This window comes from Camarhynchus parvulus, chromosome 1 (assembly GCF_901933205.1).
Source record: "Camarhynchus parvulus chromosome 1, STF_HiC, whole genome shotgun sequence".
Lineage (NCBI taxonomy): Eukaryota > Metazoa > Chordata > Aves > Passeriformes > Thraupidae > Camarhynchus > Camarhynchus parvulus.
Genome location: NC_044571.1, coordinates 39,861,373 through 39,882,330, shown reverse-complemented (window position 1 = coordinate 39,882,330; position 20,958 = coordinate 39,861,373). Strand labels below are relative to the sequence as shown.

General features: G+C 34.6%; 1 protein-coding gene across 14 annotated transcripts in view; it reads right to left on the bottom strand.

Annotated features, from left to right (window-relative positions):
- DOCK9 (dedicator of cytokinesis 9) overlaps positions 1 to 20,958 on the bottom strand; it is a 114,974-nt gene that overhangs the window by 36,676 nt on the left and 57,340 nt on the right. For all 14 annotated transcript variants that reach the window (XM_030961970.1, XM_030962023.1, XM_030962047.1 and 11 more), the window contains exons 8-29: positions 20,619 to 20,793; positions 19,263 to 19,330; positions 15,346 to 15,420; positions 15,112 to 15,252; positions 14,567 to 14,767; positions 14,314 to 14,436; positions 11,879 to 11,961; positions 11,322 to 11,444; positions 9,497 to 9,576; positions 9,224 to 9,411; positions 9,033 to 9,098; positions 8,514 to 8,606; positions 8,141 to 8,264; positions 7,648 to 7,769; positions 6,194 to 6,280; positions 5,514 to 5,603; positions 4,119 to 4,234; positions 3,915 to 3,984; positions 3,650 to 3,775; positions 3,450 to 3,521; positions 1,040 to 1,186; positions 298 to 381 (exon numbers count right to left, since the gene is read on the bottom strand). In XM_030961970.1, the coding sequence (XP_030817830.1) occupies positions 298 to 381; positions 1,040 to 1,186; positions 3,450 to 3,521; positions 3,650 to 3,775; positions 3,915 to 3,984; positions 4,119 to 4,234; positions 5,514 to 5,603; positions 6,194 to 6,280; positions 7,648 to 7,769; positions 8,141 to 8,264; positions 8,514 to 8,606; positions 9,033 to 9,098; positions 9,224 to 9,411; positions 9,497 to 9,576; positions 11,322 to 11,444; positions 11,879 to 11,961; positions 14,314 to 14,436; positions 14,567 to 14,767; positions 15,112 to 15,252; positions 15,346 to 15,420; positions 19,263 to 19,330; positions 20,619 to 20,793 (2,454 nt within the window). The remainder of the gene's footprint in view (positions 1 to 297; positions 382 to 1,039; positions 1,187 to 3,449; positions 3,522 to 3,649; positions 3,776 to 3,914; positions 3,985 to 4,118; positions 4,235 to 5,513; positions 5,604 to 6,193; positions 6,281 to 7,647; positions 7,770 to 8,140; positions 8,265 to 8,513; positions 8,607 to 9,032; positions 9,099 to 9,223; positions 9,412 to 9,496; positions 9,577 to 11,321; positions 11,445 to 11,878; positions 11,962 to 14,313; positions 14,437 to 14,566; positions 14,768 to 15,111; positions 15,253 to 15,345; positions 15,421 to 19,262; positions 19,331 to 20,618; positions 20,794 to 20,958) is intronic.

The window sequence follows — 20,958 nt, the reverse complement described above, 5'->3', positions numbered from 1 at the left end:
AGTGTAGCTTACAATATTCTATCAACTCTTCCAACTTCAGACTTCTTGCACTCACGCTTAAAATTTCTGCTTAGTGTGGCACCCCCACTACTCCTGTGATTCACATACTCTAGTGTGGCAAAATTGCACCTGAAGATGAGAATCAAAATAGGAAACAGTGGTTTGATGGAAAAAAAATGCTGTAGGCACAGAGCAGGGATTTCTAATGTAACAGTGAAAAGACTTAATGCAGGACTTTATCCCCATGCATCAAGAAGAGACAACACTTGAAAATAGCTTGTTTAAAAAACAGAGTACCTTTGGATCTCCTGGGGCAAAGCAGCTGATGTAGTTATTGATCTGCTTGAAAACAAAGCCTCTGTCCATAAAAGTGAAACACCTCTGGGGAGAACAAGTAAAACCAAAATAGAATTGATTTACTACTGTCTCTGCATTCAGTAATTATATTTCTGTATTTAATAAGTTTATTTTTGAAACACATTATTGACATTTCTGTTTGAATATAAAAACCAATAAGACAAGCAAACTAAATAGATGTATACATATATACATTTTATATGAATATCAAATTTTCCCTTAGGAGTGCTGATCATAAATCACATATAAAAAGCAGTTTGAAAAGAATCTTGACAGAAATGAAAATGAAAATGTCATGCCACTTGAAGTTTTATCTGCCATTTCAGTTCTCATCCTTTTTTATCCCTTGTAGGTATTATTGGCTGAAAAATCAAAGACAGTGAAATAACATGCATTCAAACAAAGCACTGCTGAAAACTTTTGCAGGATTTGAAGGCAATCCAGATGATATTTTTAAAGGAAAAAAAGAAAAAGCAAAATACAAATTCATTTCTTAAATTACCAAATTCTGAATGGATGTCATCTCACTTACAGAAGATGTAAATCATACTTTAAAGCATTTTAACATGGACATAAAACTGTGCAGCTTTATATGAGTTGGCTTTCAGATTTCATAACATCCATACAGAAGCAATATTATTGAAAGAATAACCACAGAGTCCAAATCTCTTTGTGTACCTACTTTTATAAAGGCAGCCAGGCTGTGGTTTGCATTTTTTGAGGCCTCTGGATTGTCTCTGTACTTCTGAGTGATGTGTGGCATTAGCATATTAACAACTGTTTCCACTGCATGATGAAAGGAGGCAGAAAATCTCTGGTTTCTCAACAGCTAGAAATTAATTCAGATACAATATTAAATATGGTTTACAACACTAGAATATATCAGAAAATTTACTTTAGATAAGATATAGATAACCTGACAGGGAGAGAGGAAACAGTTTTCAAATTTTCTCATTTTCTAGAGGGAGGGATCATTTGTTTACAAGAAAATATTATAACATGCACTAGCATCTATTAGTGAAATTCAAGCAAGGCAGTCTTTGATGACATAAACCACACGTATAAAAGCTTCTAAGTGTAATGCATTAATATTTTTATATACTGCAATAAACATCACAAACTTAAGAATAAGAGGGAATCTTTTAATCTTTTAATTTCACCCATCTTCCTCTCCAAAGCAGACACCAGCTGCTTCACATATACTAATTACATTATCAGTCTTTCCTGTCTTGGAAAAAAACCCTTTTTTCTGTTCTGCAATTGTCTTGGTAATAACTGCTTTCACCATTGAGCAAATTGTCATCCATGCTTCTTTCTTTCTTTCTCTTACTCCTCAGCAACTTCAAAATCTCAGCTCTTCAGGCATCAGAACCTTACTCTCTGTGTTTTTAAGCTTCCACAATCAGAACTCCTTTCTCTTACTTTTTGGTAGTTTGCCAATTAGCTGAAAAGATTTCCTCTTCATTCATAATTTCTTACTTTCCACTCACCACCAATATTATCCTTATCAATGACTTTGTACACTCTGACAAATATTGGTCAGTAAGTGCTCTTCAGCCTTTTGGCACTGCAGGGTCTCTTTTATTTCTCTACATCTTACAACCTTTACTACAGATTCTGTCTTTTGTGTAAAGAGACTAAATGGCATGTGGTATGAGGCTGATGACATTGACAAAAATTGTTGCAATTGTACAGTCATTATTTCTTTAATTTTTGAAAACTGAAAGCAAAACATCCATGTCCAAGTACTTTTATTTAAATAGTTCTATGAGCTACATTGAATGCAACATTCCTAAACAGAACGAGTCATTGTCAAGGCCCCGCATAAATCAATGATTACATAATTTGCTTCCTTTGTGTTTGAATTGTGGTCCAAAACCTCTAGCTTTAGTTTAAAAAAAAATAAGATATATATTAAGGCTGAAAAAGATCCCTTTATAAATATAAACAGTACTCACTCATGCAAGAAGTAACAAATAAGAACTAAAGATTATGTTGGTGGGTATGCCAATGTTCCTACAACACCCTTGTAGCTCTTCTTTGTTGGACAGTAATTAAACATAATCCTTGCTATAGAAATAATTTTGCTCCACATAGAAATGCATCTTTTTATCAGATATCATAAGCAGGAAACATCTGAGGGTATGTTGCATTTATTACTTTATCTAGTTAGGCAGAAAAAATCTAGCTAAATAATTTATATTTAAGGGACTTGTAAATCAAGAAGCAATGTTCAGGGGTGAGAATACCTGCAAACTGCAGTAAGTTCTTCTCCTCTCCCTTTCACATTACAGAGGAGGTGACAATGAGGCTCCTTGAACTGGGACTCAAACTCTACTCATGATACCACAGAGTATTAAGTGCAGAACTAGAAAGCTTTTTTCCTGATCATTGTACAATTATTTTGTCCCTCATGTACCTCAGACTTCCAGTTATATTCTAAATACACAGTGAAAATAGTGATAACAACATCACAACAACCTATTATGTTACTCAGGTGAAATTATGTTGTATACTTGAAACTTTCAAGAATTGTTTCAATCCAGAAGGAAATACACTAAAAAGTTGTCACCAATGCAAAAAACACTGCTCACAGGCTAAGCTTGTAGAAAAATGCATTTCTGAAGTTTTAGCATTCTCCTTCCAGCGTAGGAAATAACACAAAATTAAATATTGACGCTTCTTACTACAACCAGAAGACTGTAAATTTCATGACTCGCTGTTCTCAAGGTCATTTAATATCCGAGCTACAGTACTGCTCAGGAAAAAGCCCACACTTTTTGGATACTGCTTACATCAAAGGGTTATCTACTGCTCCCAACTTCTTTGTACCACAAGAATTACAAATTCCTAATAGAAAGGCTGGTGATTTACAAAGACTGCTCTACTCTATGGATTCTAAGGGTTTCTATTCGTTTATATGAATGTTGAATCCAGCCCTGTAGTTTTTTCTATCTAATATTTAAACTGATTTCTCCTGCTGCCTCTTTCTCTCCCTTTCTTCCTAATATGCAATAAGAAACATGTGATTGGAGAAAGAAGAAACCATGCAGAATATTCCTTAGAATATTTCTTTGCAAAATTTGACATACCTTCACTTTAGAGTTTTCTATCAAATGTTGAGCCATTGACTTTATCAGAACTTCAAAGAAAAACCATGAATACTGCAGAGGAAAGAAAAATTCAGTAAGATTGCCACATGTGTTCAACAACTATTTCAGTACATTTAGTTCCTGTTCTTCAGTTATGACTAGGTAAGAATATACAGTAAAAAGTACAGTTCAACACATACCTTAAGCAGTTTGTTGCTTGTAAGAAAGTCAGCAGATGGCTTTAAAATTGTTGTCATTGACTTTGTCAGCTCTTCATGTACTGTCTTATATTCAGAAGCAACATAGGGTTCTGCTTTATACGCATACTTGGGGAGGAAAGCCAGAATTAAATACAAAATTATGGCATAATACAAAAGAATTGAAATTAAATAGATGCAACTGAATTTAAATATATTCTTTCTTAGGGAAATGAAAAAAGGAAATATTCAATTTACTTTTACCTACCTTCACATAAGATCTCAGGTAGCTATCCAAACCTTCTTCATGACACTGAGCAACAATATGGATAATAACCCTAAACAGAAGTCACAAAACAAGTAAACCTATGAAGAAATCTGTGATTACAACAGCAAAAATGCTACTCAGTTACAGATTTATGTGATAACCCAGACATCATGTAGATTTTATGAACCACTTAAAATTCTTTACCTTGTCACGTTGACTGCAACTTCCTCTTGAGTTGCTCTGGTGAGAACTCTGAACAACTGGTTTAGAATAGTTGGCAGGAAAGCTATCATCACATGGCCCTCCATAGCATGAAGGCTCTAAAAGAGAGTGGTAATACTGTCACTCCTGTGAATCAACAGCATTTAAATCACAAATTCTAAAACCAAAAAATTTATTGCAAGTCTTTTTCCAAAAATACAAGCTGCTTGCACCATTTGGTGCTTGTTACCAAAAATATGGCATAGAAAGCAGTTGAGGATATTTTCCAATATAAATAATTAGTAAATGTTTTCTAAAGGAAAGCAAATTAGGGATACAAACTAGGTGTTATTAACAGCATTTTAGAAGTACTTATTTGTGCTTCTCCATTGAAATGCACTCTAGGTAATGATTCAGTGAAAAGTCTGTCCATGTGCTCAACAGCACACTGAGACTGATATTGGTACATTTTGGTATTTAATCCACCAATGCAGACATTTAGCAAACAGAAGCCCCACAAAAACATGAAGATTTCTTGCCTGAGCTAAGTGCAATACTAATTACACTAGTTACTGCTAAACAATAAATTAACTACTATGTTAAAATTGAGGATGAACTAAAACCCCTAACTACTTAATGGAAATTGGAGACAGTGAATTATTAATGACAATTTCTTCCTGATATGCCTTTGCATTCCATCACATGCAAAAGATCCTATGGACATAACCACCCCAACAGAAAAGGCAGTGTATGAAGTTTATCCTACAAAATATTATGCCACAAAATTCCCTGGAATTAAAGAGAATTTGACAAAAAGAATGTATTTGCTGAACGTGCACACAGGTAACAAATGTCAAACATTTCCATTTAGTGTTGGGTGTTAGGAAGCTGTCTTGTCTCCGACTGTTTGCCTGCACATCCACACTATTCAGGAGACAAAATGGTCTTTCATCCTATGTGATCTGTGTCACAAAAAAATGAAGTGGAAACCATTGCCTCTATTGATCTAATCCCAAAAGACGAAGATATGATAATGATGACCTTCTAAGCAATATTTCAGAAAAATCAAGAGTTGTAATTCCTTACAATTTCCATACACAGTTCAATTTGATTATTTTGACAAACTAAGTCATTAGTGTTTTGAAATTACCACTCATAAAGCTGACCAATGCTGTCTCATTATTACTTTGTGGTTTCCTCTTACATTGCAATTGTAAATTTATTTAAGGCAGAAAGTATTTTCGTGGGCTTTTTCCACAGCATATTCCATTAACACAAGTCATAGTCACAGAACTAATCCTCACACTGAAAAATGAGACCTATAAAATGTCTGAAGCTCCAAGGCTTTGCAAAAACACAAATGAATTACATAATCTGTTATTCACTGCCATTTTTTACCTTAAGATATTTCACAAGATCAGTTCCTAGTGCACGAGCTCCGGACTCTGTTTTCTGACAGTACTGAAAAAAATTATGCAAGTGCTGGTCCTGTCAAAGACAAAAACCAACAAATTAAAAAATATCTAACATTACAATCTATAATCCATTTAAAATATTTATATGTAAATACGTATCTTTGTCCATAGATTCAATTTTCAAAAATAATAGCTGAAGTCCACTATTCTGAAGATTTATTAAGTCTTATTTTTTTTAAATTAAATTTCAAGTGTTTTTTGAATACCTATTATACAAAATGCCACCTATATTTGCTTCCTACTGACAGAAAATAGCATACTTAATTATCCCAACCAATCATAATATGTTTTTTATGAAAAGGTCTAACAGGACTCATTGCTCTGCAGACATGCCAGGAAACAGCTTTTAGACAACTATGACCTCTAATTGGAAAATTCAGACTGGAATGGATGACAAGAGACCAAAGGCTCATGTTTTGAATAATTGCCATATAAAATCTGTTTTTCACATCTGATGTAAAAGAAAGAGACCATGAGAAAAGCCCAAGAGACAAAGAAGAGATGAGCACACAGAGTTCAAGAATCTTCCCATATATTGTATATACATACTATAAACATATGTAATTCTAAAAATTGTATAATTAAATTTGTTTTATAACTCACCTGTGTATACACAGTTGACACCAGATGAGTGGATATTTTTAGCAATTGTTTGCCTCCATCTACCCATTTAATTTCAGGACCAGAATGCTGCACAAACACATGAGGGGGAAAAGTAAAATAATGTAGTAGTATATTAAAATAAAACAATTAACAGTACTATTAACAACACTTCTTTCAAAAAAAAAAAAAAACAGGTTGAAGAAATGCAGTGTGCAATGAATAAAGTCATAAACAAAGCAAAATTATGCAGGCAATATTTCCAAAAGCATTTATGAAGCTTAAAATGTATTTTACAAGTCCCACAGTATTTTCCTTGGTGGCTAAACAAAATTGATTCTCTGCAAGTCACAAATTTTGTGTTTCCCCTAAAACTCTGCAAAGAAATTTCTGACTAGAGAGAAATATTTACTAGTTTTCTCAGAAAAATAACACAAGGATTTCCATATGTACTCACAAGGTTTAAAACTTAACACATTTCACTGACAGGTAGGGACACTGCCAGTCCTTCCTTCTCATCCCATTTCCAAAGAACTGAGAATGCTGACCCTGATATCCAGTTAGGGAGAGATTTTATTGCTAAATTTACCACTAGTCATACTGGTCCTAACATTCTACCCATGGGCATGAGCAGAGACAAACAGCAGAGGCATAAAGAATACACCTACAACGTGAGAGGATGAAAGATGTGAAGGAGACAATGGTTGGAAAGCTTACAGCAGAGTTTAAAAAAGACCAGCTGGTAGAACAGGAGGAGAGCAGCACATCTTGCTGTTGATTTTAGGTCTCTTCCTCCAAAATTAGTCAATTTTGTCTCTGCATTCAAACTTTGTCAAATTCCCTATCACATTTTCATTTTGTATCCTCCTTGGTATGATTTTTATGACTACAATTATGCAAGCTTTCTGCTTTGAAAAATACAACCATAAATTTTACTTGTGAAGTATAGAGATCACAAAAATCAAGATGTGAGAATAAGACTTGTTCAGGAATAAAGGACTTACTGAAAGGAGACAGCATGAAATGCTAAAAAAAATTTAGTAAAGGACTTCAGATTATTTGCATACCTTCATAAACTCAAAATAATTTTAAATGTTTAAAAATTACTGTAACTTCTAGTTAATTATTGCTGTAGAAAATGAAACATAATCATATCTTAATTTTATCAGCTAAATAACAACAGAAGCATGTATGTAACAACTTTCTGACTTTTACAAGAATTTGACTCAACCTGTCCTGATACATTTTTTTTGTCTCCCACTTCTCTTTGGGTTTTTCTGTATCCTCTAAGTCGAACATCTGACTTTTGCTAAGCATTCCATTTCAACTACAAAAGAAAATAAATTCTATTGGAAAATTACTTAAGTCTTATCAGCAGACTAGGGAATTACAACTAATCTTTCTCTCCACTATGTTTGGGTTCTTTTTTAAGATTAGAGACATTTTCTGTAACATACCTTTCCAATACCCACTTCTTGATAACTAAGGTAGCCCGAGGGAAGATTTGCTGACACTGGGATTTGTTGCTCATTGGTGACCACTCTTCCATCTTTTATCAAAGGAAGCCAAGAATACCCAACTACAGAATATGAAAGGCAAGTAATTTTACATACACCCTTACAACAAAAGTCTTACCAAATGATTCCCACATGTAATTCATAAAATAGAAAATGTTACTCTAAAGGCCAAATGATTTGAACTCAAACAACTACAAAACATTGAAAGCACAAAGTAACTGTCACTGATTTTGAAAAACACTGCACATTCAATGGACACTCTAAACCAAAATTTGAAACATTTAAATTAGAAGAAATATTTTATTAAATCTTTCAGTCAGTCCTATGTAATTAGAAAGCCTTATATAGATCACAAAAATTATGTGTTACCAGATTAGCATACTTGAAAAAAATTCACTAGTAATGACTGAAAGTAAGGCATTAGTGTACAGACCTTGTGTTTCAACAACATCTTTCTTCTTTGTACTCCCTTTGCTTGAATTATCACAGCTGACATGGTAGAATGTGAACAACAAATGGTGCTTTTCATGTAACTGAGTGGGCAGCTCTATTTTAATCTGAAAGGCAAAGAAATCTCTGTAGAAGTTTTCAGCCAGAGCACTGACATGTGTTACTGGTTCTACATTTAAAGAGCAATTTCAGGTTTTATGTTATTTGAAGCTAGACCACAAATCAAACACACAAAACTACAAAAAGCCCCTAGAAATTGATTTAACTGGGAACTTAGCAATCCTCTAATATTTTCTTGTATTTTGAAACTTACATAGTAGCTGACCTGGTAAAGTTTCCTCAGAAAGGCAGCTTACCTCATCATAGAACTCTGGATTTTGATGGTGATGCAGAACAGCAGCAAATGCACTTCTAGTAAATACTGGTCCACCAGGCCTACCATAGATACACTAAGAATACAGAAAAGGAAAAAAAGAATAAAAAGACCCTGTGATCCTTTTTTACTCTCAGCTTAGGATGTCTCATCCAGGATTTGAAATATTTTAACTTGTGTTTAACTTGGTTTCTTTATATGATGTTAAGTCTGCCTGCTGTGCAGTAGAGCTGACACTGTGATCTCCCTTCATGTTTTAACTTACTGGGGAGCAAGTATAAGCTACCTTTGTTTGCAACAAGTTTATTCCTGGAATTTTAGTAAAAAAATATTAAAGACATGAAATGCTCTGAGGACTCTTTAGAATCTCTTTTATCAGAAACAAGCAATCCAGAAGTTACTCTCAAGCCACCATCCCAAACTAGTTCAATTAAAGTACTACTGTTAGTTAGCTAACTGCTCACTATTTACTTCTATCAGCCACAAAAATGAAAAGACTGACCTTCAAAGGCAAAGAATCCTCTTCATCAGAATCCTTGAACTCAACACACACTGCAATATTTCTAGCCTAAAGCAGTAGTTAAAAAACATAAACCCAAGCAATTAATGATAGGGATCATCACAGAAATAAATATGTAAACAATCTTAACTAAACCTGAGAAAAAGAAGGTGGTACAGGTTTCCTCTACTCACCTTTGCAAAAGACTTTTGACTGTCATATTTTAAGTGCTTTGGATAAACATAAAGATGATTGTTGTAGATGGTAAAAGGTTGAGTGCATTTTGGTATACAGGGAACAAACTCCTCTATTTCAAATGCTGTGAGTGTCTTGGTATTGTTTTCAAACTGTTTCATGGGAATGTATGATGAGTTAACGTAATCTGAAAATACATTGGAAAAAAACAAATAAAGAACTGAAGAGGAAAAAGCCTGAATGTCCATTTAACAGTGTTTGTTAATACTTACTTGGAAAATCTGGTGACACATTGTCAATTGTAACATCCAGATTTCCTAAAATAACAGGAAGTTTGGCCATCTTTTCAGGTCTGTAGGAAGGGGAAAAAAAACAACCTCTCAAAGTCAGGCTAAATGCAAATCAGATGCCAGTAAAAAAAAAGATAATAGGAAACAGAGGCAAAAGTAATATCCTGAAATTGGAATATGAGAGGAAAGGTGGTTTCAGGGTGCATGACTGATCTGGTCTTGCTTTTTGCCTAGATACACAGTTTTCTTTTCCTTTAAACTCTCAGGAAAAGAAAAAAAAAAGACATAAGTGTGTCAAAGGTTACAGAAAAGCATGACTTTTTCTTTCTTTAAATTGAAATGAAACACCTTTTCGAAATCAAGTTTTGCCATGTAGTAACTCATGGCAACTATCATTTGCAGCCAAGAGGGAATCTGTAAGTAAGTTTTAAATCTCAGTGGCCAGTGATAAGGGTTTATGGCAGTAAGACAAACCTGGGGGAAGAGAAATCAGCAAGTTTTTATCTCCTCCTTTTTCCAGATTAACAATTCACCTTGCAAAACCCAAGTATAGATGTTATGGTGTAGCTGCTTCAGAAACATGAAGTACAAGTATTTTCCATGCCAAAACCATGCAGAACCCTTTATTAAAGACAATCAGCAGCATGATTTTTTAAAAATTATTGCACAGCAGGTGGAAGCAAAGTTTTCCCAAAAAGCAATCCCATGCTGTGAAGCAAACTTCTTGTTGGAGGTGGGATTCTAATTCCAATACATATGCCTTAGACATTAGAACTCCTTTCCTCCTGTATTTCCTGTGAAATACTGTACATGGTTTCACAAACAGGATGTTGAAATAACCAAAAGCACTCCCTTAACTCACAGAGTAGTGTGGCAGGCTAATTTACTGTCTGTTTCAACTCCAGTAATAGTGTTTATGGCAAGGAATTCTATTATTGTCTGTTGTGATATCACACAATTTTAATTAAACTACATACTTATAATCTCAGTTCTACTACTTAATTTAAAAAAACTTTCTCTACCATCTCAAGTTAAATATAATATTCTCTTAAAAATCAGTACTTAACAACACAAAAAATCTAAAATTCTCAACAACTAAAGCTCCAACAGAGTACCAGTATACTCCACTGCAACATGAAGTTCAACAAAACTTTTAGCCACTTGCTAGAAGTGAGCTAAAATATCTATTGCAAACCTCATGTCCTTATCAGATTTGCTAAGCAAGTAGAAAGAAACTGTAGTACATTTTGTGCTTAGTGATTGTTCAAGCTAATACTCATAAGCCTTGCACACAAACTGATGAAATCTTTAAGAATGCTTGTAAAAAAAAATAAAATAACCAATGTTCTGTTTTTTAGGTATCCTGAGACACACAGATTCCCAAGGAAGGTGGACTGAAGACTTGCTTGAATCCCTTTCCCTGAGAGCCAGCATCCCCTGTCCAAGGTCAGGGAACAGATGATTTCTGCTCATACTTGTTTTCCTTTGAGAAACAGATGAGCGTATTGTGAAAACATAACTCCTAGCACAGAGATACTTCAGGGTATGACAGCATGTTACATGTGGGATTATACTTCAGTCCTGATTACAGCCCCCAAACCATCTAAAAGACAGATCTGTAGCTTGTTTGAAGGCTTTAATTATATTTATACAGATTCTATATTTGATGTGAAAGACATGTATAAATACATACATCAAAATATTAGACGCTCCAGTTCAAGACCATAACAAAATATTGTGTGGGTTAGGAGTGAGGGGTCTTAGGTTGGTTTGTTTCTCTTTTTTCAAGTGGGAAAATCAGACTTACTTCCTGAAATCTGCTAACAATTTCAACATGTCTTCATTTGAGAGTTTATTACTGTCTTGTCTGAAGAGAGCAGAAAATCTTGCATTTTTGTCCAGGGTTCCTGAGGCATCTTTAAATAATGTCCTGAAAGTAAAAATCCTGCTTTTAGCTGAGTTTATGAAAGTGCTGAAATTCATTTCAAGAAATTTTTTTTATTACAATCAGAATATACTGCACCATCCTTCATTAATATTCAATAAGCATTTAATATTTTACTCACTGTAGGTGAGTTTAATATATAAATAGCTCAGTCCAACAAATAAGTGTGAGTCATTTCATCCTTAATAATATTAAAAATATTAACAACTGAAAACAGCTGTCAGTATCTACAGTTTGAATAATAACGTATGTTTGTAACTCTTTTCCTACTACAGACGTTGTTGGAAATCTTGGGTTAATTGAAAACAAAAGAAGAAATCATTTAAATAGCACATTAAGTTTTACAAGAAGGGAGATGCAAAAAACCATCTTAGAGAAAAGTTAGGAAAAAAATACAGATTGACAAGATTTGTCCTCACCTAGCTGCCCAGGCAAAAGGCATTCTATATTGACCTAATCTCTGGCATGCCTGCTTAGCATTCTTCAAAACTTTCTGTGCAACCTACAAGGGACATAAGAAATAGCCATATTTGAAAAGCTACATTTTTCTGAACCATTAGTACTCAAGAAAAAAACCCACAAATTGACACTGATATGAATTAGAAAATCTTCTTTAGAAGACTATAGATTAATCCTAAGTATGTGAAGGGAAAGACAATTGATAATGCCTCTTAACTATTCATTTCAGATTAAGCACAGCCTGCTGATTTCAGCACTTCATGGGTGAAAACAGACCCATCCACATTTCTGATAAGAAATAATTAATTAAGCATGAGAAACATTATTATACGCAGAATACAGACTAAAAGCTAGAGCAAAATTAAAATGTTTTTAAAAATAAAACTCCAACTTCAAAAAAAACCCCAACATTTCCCCTCTCACTTGCTCCCCCACCTATATCCACCATTCACTCTATGTACCAGAACACATTCCTGCAGAACAAGTACTACAATACTCTGCAAGACTTGTACTACAAATACACACAGACTACGGGGAAAAGTTGTATGAAGATCTCATGGACAACCCTGTGTATGGACACCGCAACATTGTTCTCATTAAAAGTTTAAATTCTTGATTTTGTTAACTATTAAATGAACAAAAAACTCCATTATACAGAACCAACAACTACAACAGTCAGAAGCTAGAAACCCACTGGTTTGAGATGTTCAACACTGAGCTGAACCACTTGGGCTTCTCTCTTCCAGAAATCAGTTTTTCCCATGTGTTCATACAGAGCAAAACCAAGTACAGACTAAAAATTCCTGAATATTATCCCTGATCTGTGCTGTTGATATTATAAAGAGTTGATTCTATTAGTGTGTTTGAGAGAACTCTCCATTACCCTTTCCTGTAAAAAAGGGGGAAATAGCACTCGGAAGCATAAAACCTTAGTAAGCAATGATCATTAAATCACTGTATTCAACATTAAAGGGGAGAAAATGTGATTTTTTTTTTCCTTTTGGCTGTAGAATTTGCTGCTTGCATTTTCCCTTTTTCTTGTCCAGACTAGTAATTTTGCAGGGAACTGGAACTCGCTCCCTGCACTGACCCACATAGAGGCCTATATAGCTGGTACTGCTCTAATTTGTTTCAGATTAATGCAGTGTAGTCCCTGAGAACAAGAACAGAAGAGAAATTCAGACTAAGCATCCATTTGTATAAAATTATAAGTGATTGAATGCTAGAAAGCATAAGTTAATAAAACCATGAGCATTCTCATTGTCCACTCCCATCGTACAGGGCAACTACAAGTCCAGAACTCAGCATCAAATGTGGGAACACCTGGGCTTTTTTAACCTCCCCACATGGCTCAGGCCCAAGGACACCAAAATCACCTACACTCAGCTCAGGTTTTATTTTAACTCAGAAACAGTCAACATCAAAACCAGACTCCTAAAATACAAACCTGCTGTTTTCCAACAATAGCTGGAGGGAAAAAAAAAACCTCACACATTCCTGGAAAAACAAATCAGTAGGCTGATCTATATTAAGACCAAGTGAAAAATACATGGTTTTTTACATGCAGCTCAGCCAGCATCAAATTTGTAGGAAAGAACACTGTTGCCCTGCAGAAACTGAAAGTTAACTGTTTCTTCTTAGCTGAAAACAGGCAGAATGTCAACAGTAGCTGACACTGCTTACAAAAACACTTTCCTCTCGTTTGCTGGTCTGGCTATTTAAGCATAACTGTAAATCAAAAACACTGAACCTCTGCTCCTTCACTGACAAACAAGAAGTAGAACCTAACAAAACTTTTTGTAGCTATGTTACGCCATCCTAGATTCCTGGAAACTTAAGATGTTCCAGTAGATAATTTCCAGACATGATTTGGGGTTCTATCAAATCTGCAAAGAATTTTATACATAAAACCAGAAGCTTAAAGATCTCAATGGTTCTGAGAAAGAAAAACCAGCAGGAGTGCAGATAAAGTTACAGTAAACTATTGTCACCAAAAAGTAAGACAACGAAACATCAACTGTGTTACACTGAGTAAGATGCATTAACTAAGAGACACAGTTATGATCTATATTTAACATTTCACTGTTCAATAATTTTCAACTCAACTTTCACACTGAAGTCCAATATTCTTTTGTCAAAACAGTTTACTTTAAGGCATTCTAAAAATTACATTGTCACAATCATAAAAAGTGAAAGAAATATTTCCATTAAAATGTTCTTTTATCTAGAATGTAATAATAGTTACTAGAAATAACTACAACTTACTAAATCAAATTATCCAGTTACATGAATTTACTATAAAACAATTAAGATTTTGATTTATAGTTATTAATTTGAAATCAATCAATCTGGTTTGCCTCAGCATTTTTTTCATGCCAGGAAGAAAACAACATACCTTTGATGAATCTGAACTTTTCATATATGGCTCAGCACAATGTGTAATACTTCCCTGTAACACCTTTTCTATTCTAGCCACAAGGAAAATGTCTGTATGAGGACACGTGACTGAGAATATTCCCTAGAGATAAAACAAGAGATAAATAAAGAAGGAAAATGCACATTTTACATCACATAATAGAAAGCAAATGAAATCATGCATGAAGCTTGCATCCAAAATCCTACTAGTTCTTCAGGTTCCTAGCTCTTACCTGCTTTGGATATTGCAAGACAGTTTCATGAATGTCCTGAATTCTGTGTAAGCTGTCACCACTGCCATTCATCATTTGTTGAGATGCACTGGACAGCATGTGCCTTACTGAGGCATGGTTCAAATCAACGTGGAAATCTGCTGAAATCTTCCTGTTGTTTTTAATATCAAATAGTGACAGTGTGACAAAGAAAGGCTCTACCTAGACATTAAAAAAAATCAAGTGTCACTGCTGGCATCACTGTAAAAATGTGTATGTAAAAAAGATAAGTAATATTTTCATGAACACATATGGCCATCACCCTAGGTATTACTGACAACATGTAAAAGACAAAAAATTTCTCTCTCCACCACCCAACAAAAATATTAGCAGCAAAGTTACTTTATGTAGAATTTAGGCCTTCATTTTGATTTAAAAGAGCAAAAATCCCCATAATATAGATTTTCCAATCACATCAAGGAATCCCTGTCATTAAGGATAGTGCCCACCAAACATTAGGACATTTATTTCCAAATCAACAGAAAGTAATTAGATTAATTATTTACATTTGTTGTTGGTCCTTCTTCATTTTCTGCAACACAGCTTTGCAAATTAAAAGATAAATCATTACACCTTACAAGAATTTTTTTTCCAAATTTCTCTTCAAATGGCTTAACTTCTGGTTCAATACTAGAAAAGTCAAGTTTCTATAAAAAAAGAAAATAAATATTAAGGTAAGTTTGCTTTCATCTCAAAAGGATCAACATAAAATACCCCTGCTTCCTTGTAAGAAGTCTAACCTGTGCATCTGGATCCAAGGCAAAAAGTTTAACTCTGCTTTCAGTTTTCAGCTTGATTTCTGCTTCTCTGGTACTCTGTTCAAAATAAGAAAAAAGGTCTTGATATCACACTATTAAAGTGAGCTTTAATTTCATGCTTTTTTCTGTGATGTTCAAAGCTCCACACATTTTTGATTCATGCATTCATTTCTACCTTGCTGAGCTTTGTACCTCCTGAGTTTACACTGATCAAACATGACTAAGCACAAAGTGAGAGCCTCTTCTCCTAATGCTTTTTTCCAGCCCTAGAAGTACAAAACCTTACATCAGCAACATAGAACCTTCCATTTATATATCTGCCTCCTCAAACAATAACTTCCATAATCCTATTTTATTTAAATAAAAACACACAGACACATAGTATGACTGCAGGTTAAAGCTCAGAGCTATCCTGAGACCATAAGATTGCTGAGGAAACAACAGATCACCTAAATTAAGAAACACCATCATAGCTTGCTTTCTTTTTTCTTTTTGTTGGTTATTTTTTTTTATAACTTTTCTTGAGCTCTACAGCCAAAGAAGTGGTTTTCCTGTGGGCAGCTGGAGAAAACCCAAAAAGTTCCAAAATATGAACCCTTCACATTTAAAAGTTATTTTGCAGAGTTCACTGTACACTGGGATTTGTAGATACCTATCCTTTAACAGTAAATCAAAAGTGAAATGGAACAAAATAGAATGTGAAGACTGATGGTATACATAGGTTATCTTTGTTTGAAAAAGGTGTCATTTAAAGAGCATTCTATGATTTTTAAAGTCACAGGACATGACAAATGAACAGATGCATGTACCAAAATTACCCACACAGGAGAAATGCCATTCTTAAAGTAGCAGCTGGCTAAACAAGGATACAAAATATTACATTACAGGCAGGTGTTTCTTTTTGGATCAGCCTGTATGGGTTAAAAGAAATTACAACCCAAAATGCTCATCACTGGCCATCAGCAGGAAGTGATCTACTGTCTACATCTGCTTTGCTGGAGACTGAAGCAACTTCTACTATGTCTCAAGAGAAAGAAGAAACAAAACAAAACAAAAGAACAATCTCTAAGAGCTCATAACCATACTTTGAGGTTGATAACAGGAATTAAAAAATAGAATTTGGCTTAGAGGATGTATTACAGAAGAGAAAATTCTGAGGTGCTATTTTGAATATAAATGCTCCAATGGTTTTCATTTACTTTACTTTGCTAACTTTACACAAAAAGAAGAAAAGAGGAGAGTTGCTGTGAAAGAGACGACCCAGATACTCAATACCAGCACAGTACTGGCAGAATTAGCTTGTTGAACAACTGGTATAATTGGAAAATAGAGGAAATGTAAAACAGTTTAAGGATGACAAGAAAGTTGTGTGCATGTTCTGCAAAGGCAAAATTTAGTGGCAAGAACAGAGGAGAAAGATTGCCCAGCGATAGAAGCCAGACAGAAACTGCTTCAGCTAAAGCATCTTGAATAGTTTTAGATTCTTTAGTGTTTTGTGCACGAAGACCAGATGATTATATGCATTTCTGACTGACAGAACAGGGGCAGTTGTCAGAACTCAAGAACTGAAAATGCATGAACCTGTTACCTGTTACCATGAACTCTGTCTACAGCACATCAGTGGCTCTGTGATTTTATTGCTTCATCTGTAAAACTGAGACAATATTTTCCCACCTCAAGGTATTCTGGGACCAATAATGGTTAAGGAGGTGCTTGAGCACACTGATCATGACAGTCACAGCTACTTCAGAGGTCTAATTTATTTTAAGATTAATAAATGCAACAAAAACAAACAACCCCAACCAACCACAAAAAAAAGTCTACTACAAAACCCCTTTATTCACTGCTGGTAGTTAAATTACAGATAAATGGAACATGAAATAGGTAGGAAAGACAGATTGAGACAGATGTGTGTGCATCTAAGCACTGAAGTGCAAAGTACCATCTTATTTAGTTTATGTTATGAACTAACCGCTACTGATAGAAAAATGAAGGCTTGGAGATGTATGTACTCACAAGGGTTAAACCCTTCCTCGGAAATCTGTTTTTTCCCCTACTGTCAGGTGCTCTACAATCACCCCTGAAGGAATTTCTCTCTCCTCATAAGGATATGAGGTCAGCTATTGTGAAATTTTCCTCCTAGAACTAACAAAAATAATAGAGCAGCTATAACTCTTCTAAAAGAAAGCCCAATGCCTTGCAAGGCTTCCACTGGGGAAAAAAGAACCAAATCCAAACAACAGCTGAAAAGACAAGGCAAGATAGAATAAAGGACAAAAAGTCCTCCAAACAACACCATTTATATATAACAATCAAGTTAAGACACAAAGAGTAATGAAAATGGGCAGTTTTCCCTGTAATTTTCCTCAGGAAAAAAAGGGCTATGAAAATACATTAGAGGAAAAAAATTATTTTGAAAGGCAGTGTTTAGGAAAGGTGAATTGGAAGGGGAAATTAAAAAAAAAATGAAGGAAAAGAAATGTAAATGGGTCATAACAATGGAATAAATAATAATAATAAAACATGCCCGTGCTTAAAGAGCTGAGCAAAAATAATATTCTAACAAAGAACGAGCTTTAAGAGCTGCATGCTTCTGATCCAAAAATTATGGAAACAGGAAGTGGCAACTGGAGTACAAAAACTATATGCAGCCCTGAAGTAAAGTCCCCTCTGTAAGGAATATGGACCATAAGCATTATAATAACTGACTGGGAAGAAAGAAAAATCTTCCACAGAATAAGAGCATCTAATTTGGATTTATTTCTGCAACAAATTTTCATGGCCTCATGCAAATATGCTATTTGATGCTTACAGCCCTTCCTAGGAATCTTTGATTATATGCACCACAATCCAAATTAACTTCCAATTACAGCTGTAGCTGGAGCTAGATTATCACATAACAGCTTTTTGTGTACATGTGCTAAATTGATTACAAAGCAGTAACAGAAAGAATTAAGTCAGCCAACCAATTTGGGTGCTAAAAGCTTGTTAATGTATTCTGACTGGATCCTTTGATATGTTAGCCACTGTAGTAAATAGAATTTGGTTTGCTTATTCTCAGTTCATAAGCTGCATTACTTTCAGGAGGAGTTACTAGGTCAGACAGATCCTCAGGAAAAAAAGGGAGAGCATTCCAGAGAATGGTCAAGCAAAAAAGTTTCAATTCTCCAGGCTGTACCACACAGAAGAAAGAGTAAGGAAGTCACAGGAAGGAGTTTGGATCCCGCAGCTTCAATAAAAAAGGTCACCAGTTTAAGTTCTTCGGTGAGTTAACAAAAATTTCTCCTTTACAAAATTCACAAAACCAACTGCAACACAGAATTCACGGATTTAACTGAAAGCCTGCAAATGGGCTGAGGAAGAGTTACTATTATTTTCTATTTGGTTCCATTTTATTTCATGCTTGTTTATATCATACTTCACTAAGAAAAAAATGGAAAAGCAAGAACCATGGCAACACAGGAAACATCCATGGACCTGCCAGTTCATTATAAAGACAAACATCTTAAAATACATTCACTTCATCACTGCTATTAAGCTGCCCTGGATTTTTAAGTCTAAAAATAAAACTTGACTTTAGTATAGCTAGATTTCTATAGAAACACTTTAACACTTACCTGAATGCAACAAATCAACACAAAATATAATGAATTAATAAAATAAGACATGCTGAATTTAAACAGCATATTAAGATTTATATAGGAAACTTCAAGATAATATCTCATTTCCTTCCAAAAGCAGAATATAATGAAGCTCAATAATCACACCTCATAAAAGAGCTTCTAAGCTTTCCAAGCACCACAAGCTACAAGCCAATGCCTTACCTTTACTGAAAGTTCATGTGGCTAACTTAGGTTTAATACTTTATATTCCAAGTTGACATTTACAATATATATTACCTTGGCAATTTCAGGATAGTAGTTATCAAAACTACTTGATGAGCTTTCCAGTTTGCTTTGTTCATCATCTGAAATTATAAAACTCATTTTAAAATAAATATAAAAATTCCAATGTGCTCACAAAACTCTATAGCAAAAGAAATTCATCTTTTTTAATCTCCTACCCCCTCAAAAATGACAACCATTAACATAAATAGGTTGTGGACAATTGCATCATTTTGATGCAGTGATTCTTGAAAGATGTAACTAGTTACAAAAATCATTAAAGTAGCAGTTATTTCTAATCTTACCAGAACACATCTTTAATTTTAATTTTAATATCTGCATGAGGCAAGCAGATACTCAGTGCACAAACTTACATTACTCTTTCCACAATGCATTGTAACTTGATTTCAAAACAAGTTCCTTCTGTTCATTAGGTTCCCAGCTCTACTCACCAACAGTTACTGGATTTACAAAGCAGTCATTCAGTTAGCTATAAACATCTTGCAGTGCTAAGGTCAACTAAGGACCACAGACTAAAATGTCTTTCCCAGAGCTAGATGCTTCTCCTTTTCAGATCTGCTTTTTTTGCAAACATCACACTAAATTCTCACAGTCTTTGAAGACTGCGATATGTCTTTTTAAATTCTAATGATCCCTTTTGGTACTTGGAACTATCTGTAAAAAAACAACCTTTAGTAATATCCTCCAGGTTCTTTTGGATATGCATACAGTTGGGTTCACACCAGCTTCCCTCCCCATCCACCCTCAAGAGGAAAAATGAATGATAGGACATCTAGACTATCCTTTGGTCACTGAAATACAGGTGACATACACTGAATTCCTTACAGACACCTGCCTGACCCATTCTTAAAGGGCTCCAACAGAAAGGATTCTACACTCAAGCAGTCTATTTCAATACTTGCAGGAAATATTTGTGGTCAAGGGAATTAAATTTAAATTTAAGCCCCACACTGTAACCACCACTTCTACCTACAGTGACCACAGAACAGATTATTTCATTTTCAGTAGCATTTTACACATTCCAAAACAAGTCCATCCTAAGTTTCTTTTCTTCCTTAAACTGCCTCAGTCCTGATTCTACATTATGGGTTCTACTTTTCTAGGCTTAATCAGTCTCATAATTATTTTGTGGACTTGACTTAACTGGAATCAATACAGAACAGTACTGTTTTAATGCCCAAAAGGTTAAAATGCTCATCAGTTGAAGTGGGCAGTGAAAAGGCCTGTAATTTTTATGACCAAAGAAAACAAAAAAAAAAAAAAATTTAGCCACATGAAAGCGCTTCTTTCCAAAATGCAGGTAAGAAGACATGGTCACATAACATCAGCCTTGCTGGAAACTCTGCTTACCTTCGTGGGACTCGCCATTTCTTTTTTCTTGCATTGCAGCCTCAAAGTTAAGCTGAAGGATTTTGTTCAGAGTGTTTATCCACTCTTCCATTTCAAGTTCACTGTCTGCAGCTAAAAGGAAACTACTCTTGTCTTGCATCTTGAGCTCAAATGCGAAACGTCTGACTTTATTGTTCTATAAGAAAATAAAAGACCTGTGTAGCATTTCACATACTGTCTAACCACTACCAAAGGAAGTTACACATATTTCAGATATTCTATACAAAAATACAGTTTGATATTTTGAAAAAATGTGTCATAATGACACTTTTTGCTCTCTGACATTTGATCTTTTGAAGTT